Source organism: Eimeria mitis, genomic scaffold, assembly GCF_000499745.2.
Source record: "Eimeria mitis Houghton genomic scaffold, Emh_scaff283, whole genome shotgun sequence".
In the NCBI taxonomy this organism is placed as follows: Eukaryota; Apicomplexa; class Conoidasida; order Eucoccidiorida; family Eimeriidae; genus Eimeria; species Eimeria mitis.
The window spans coordinates 5,100-5,328 of record NW_013571169.1 but is presented as its reverse complement, the minus strand read 5'-3'; the positions used below and the strand labels follow the sequence as shown (position 1 = coordinate 5,328).

At 60.3% G+C, this 229-nt stretch overlaps 1 protein-coding gene across 1 annotated transcript in view; it reads right to left on the bottom strand.

Annotated features, from left to right (window-relative positions):
* EMH_0006780 (uncharacterized protein) overlaps window positions 1-83 on the bottom strand; it is a gene marked incomplete at both ends in the record, with an annotated part of 2,647 nt that extends 2,564 nt beyond the window's left edge. Inside the window, one exon of the mRNA XM_013497656.1 lies at window positions 81-83. Within this exon, the coding sequence (XP_013353110.1) occupies window positions 81-83 (3 nt within the window). The remainder of the gene's footprint in view (window positions 1-80) is intronic.
* Between the last annotated feature and the right edge of the window lie 146 nt (window positions 84-229).

Sequence of the window (229 nt, the reverse complement as noted above, 5' to 3'; positions counted from 1 at the left end):
CCGCCCCCCTGGCAACCCCGCAGGGAGAAGGGGGAGCGGCGAGCTGCTGTGCGCTGCATGTGCTGCTGCTCGGTACGCACCATGTTGCTGTGTGGGGCCTAGAAGTGCAGCAGCAGCAGCAGCAGCAGCAGCAGCAGAGAAAGAAGGAGAGAGAGGAGAAGGAGAAACAAGGAGAGAGAGGAGCAGCAGCAAACGAGATATTAGAGAGATTTGCTGCTGCTGCTGCTGC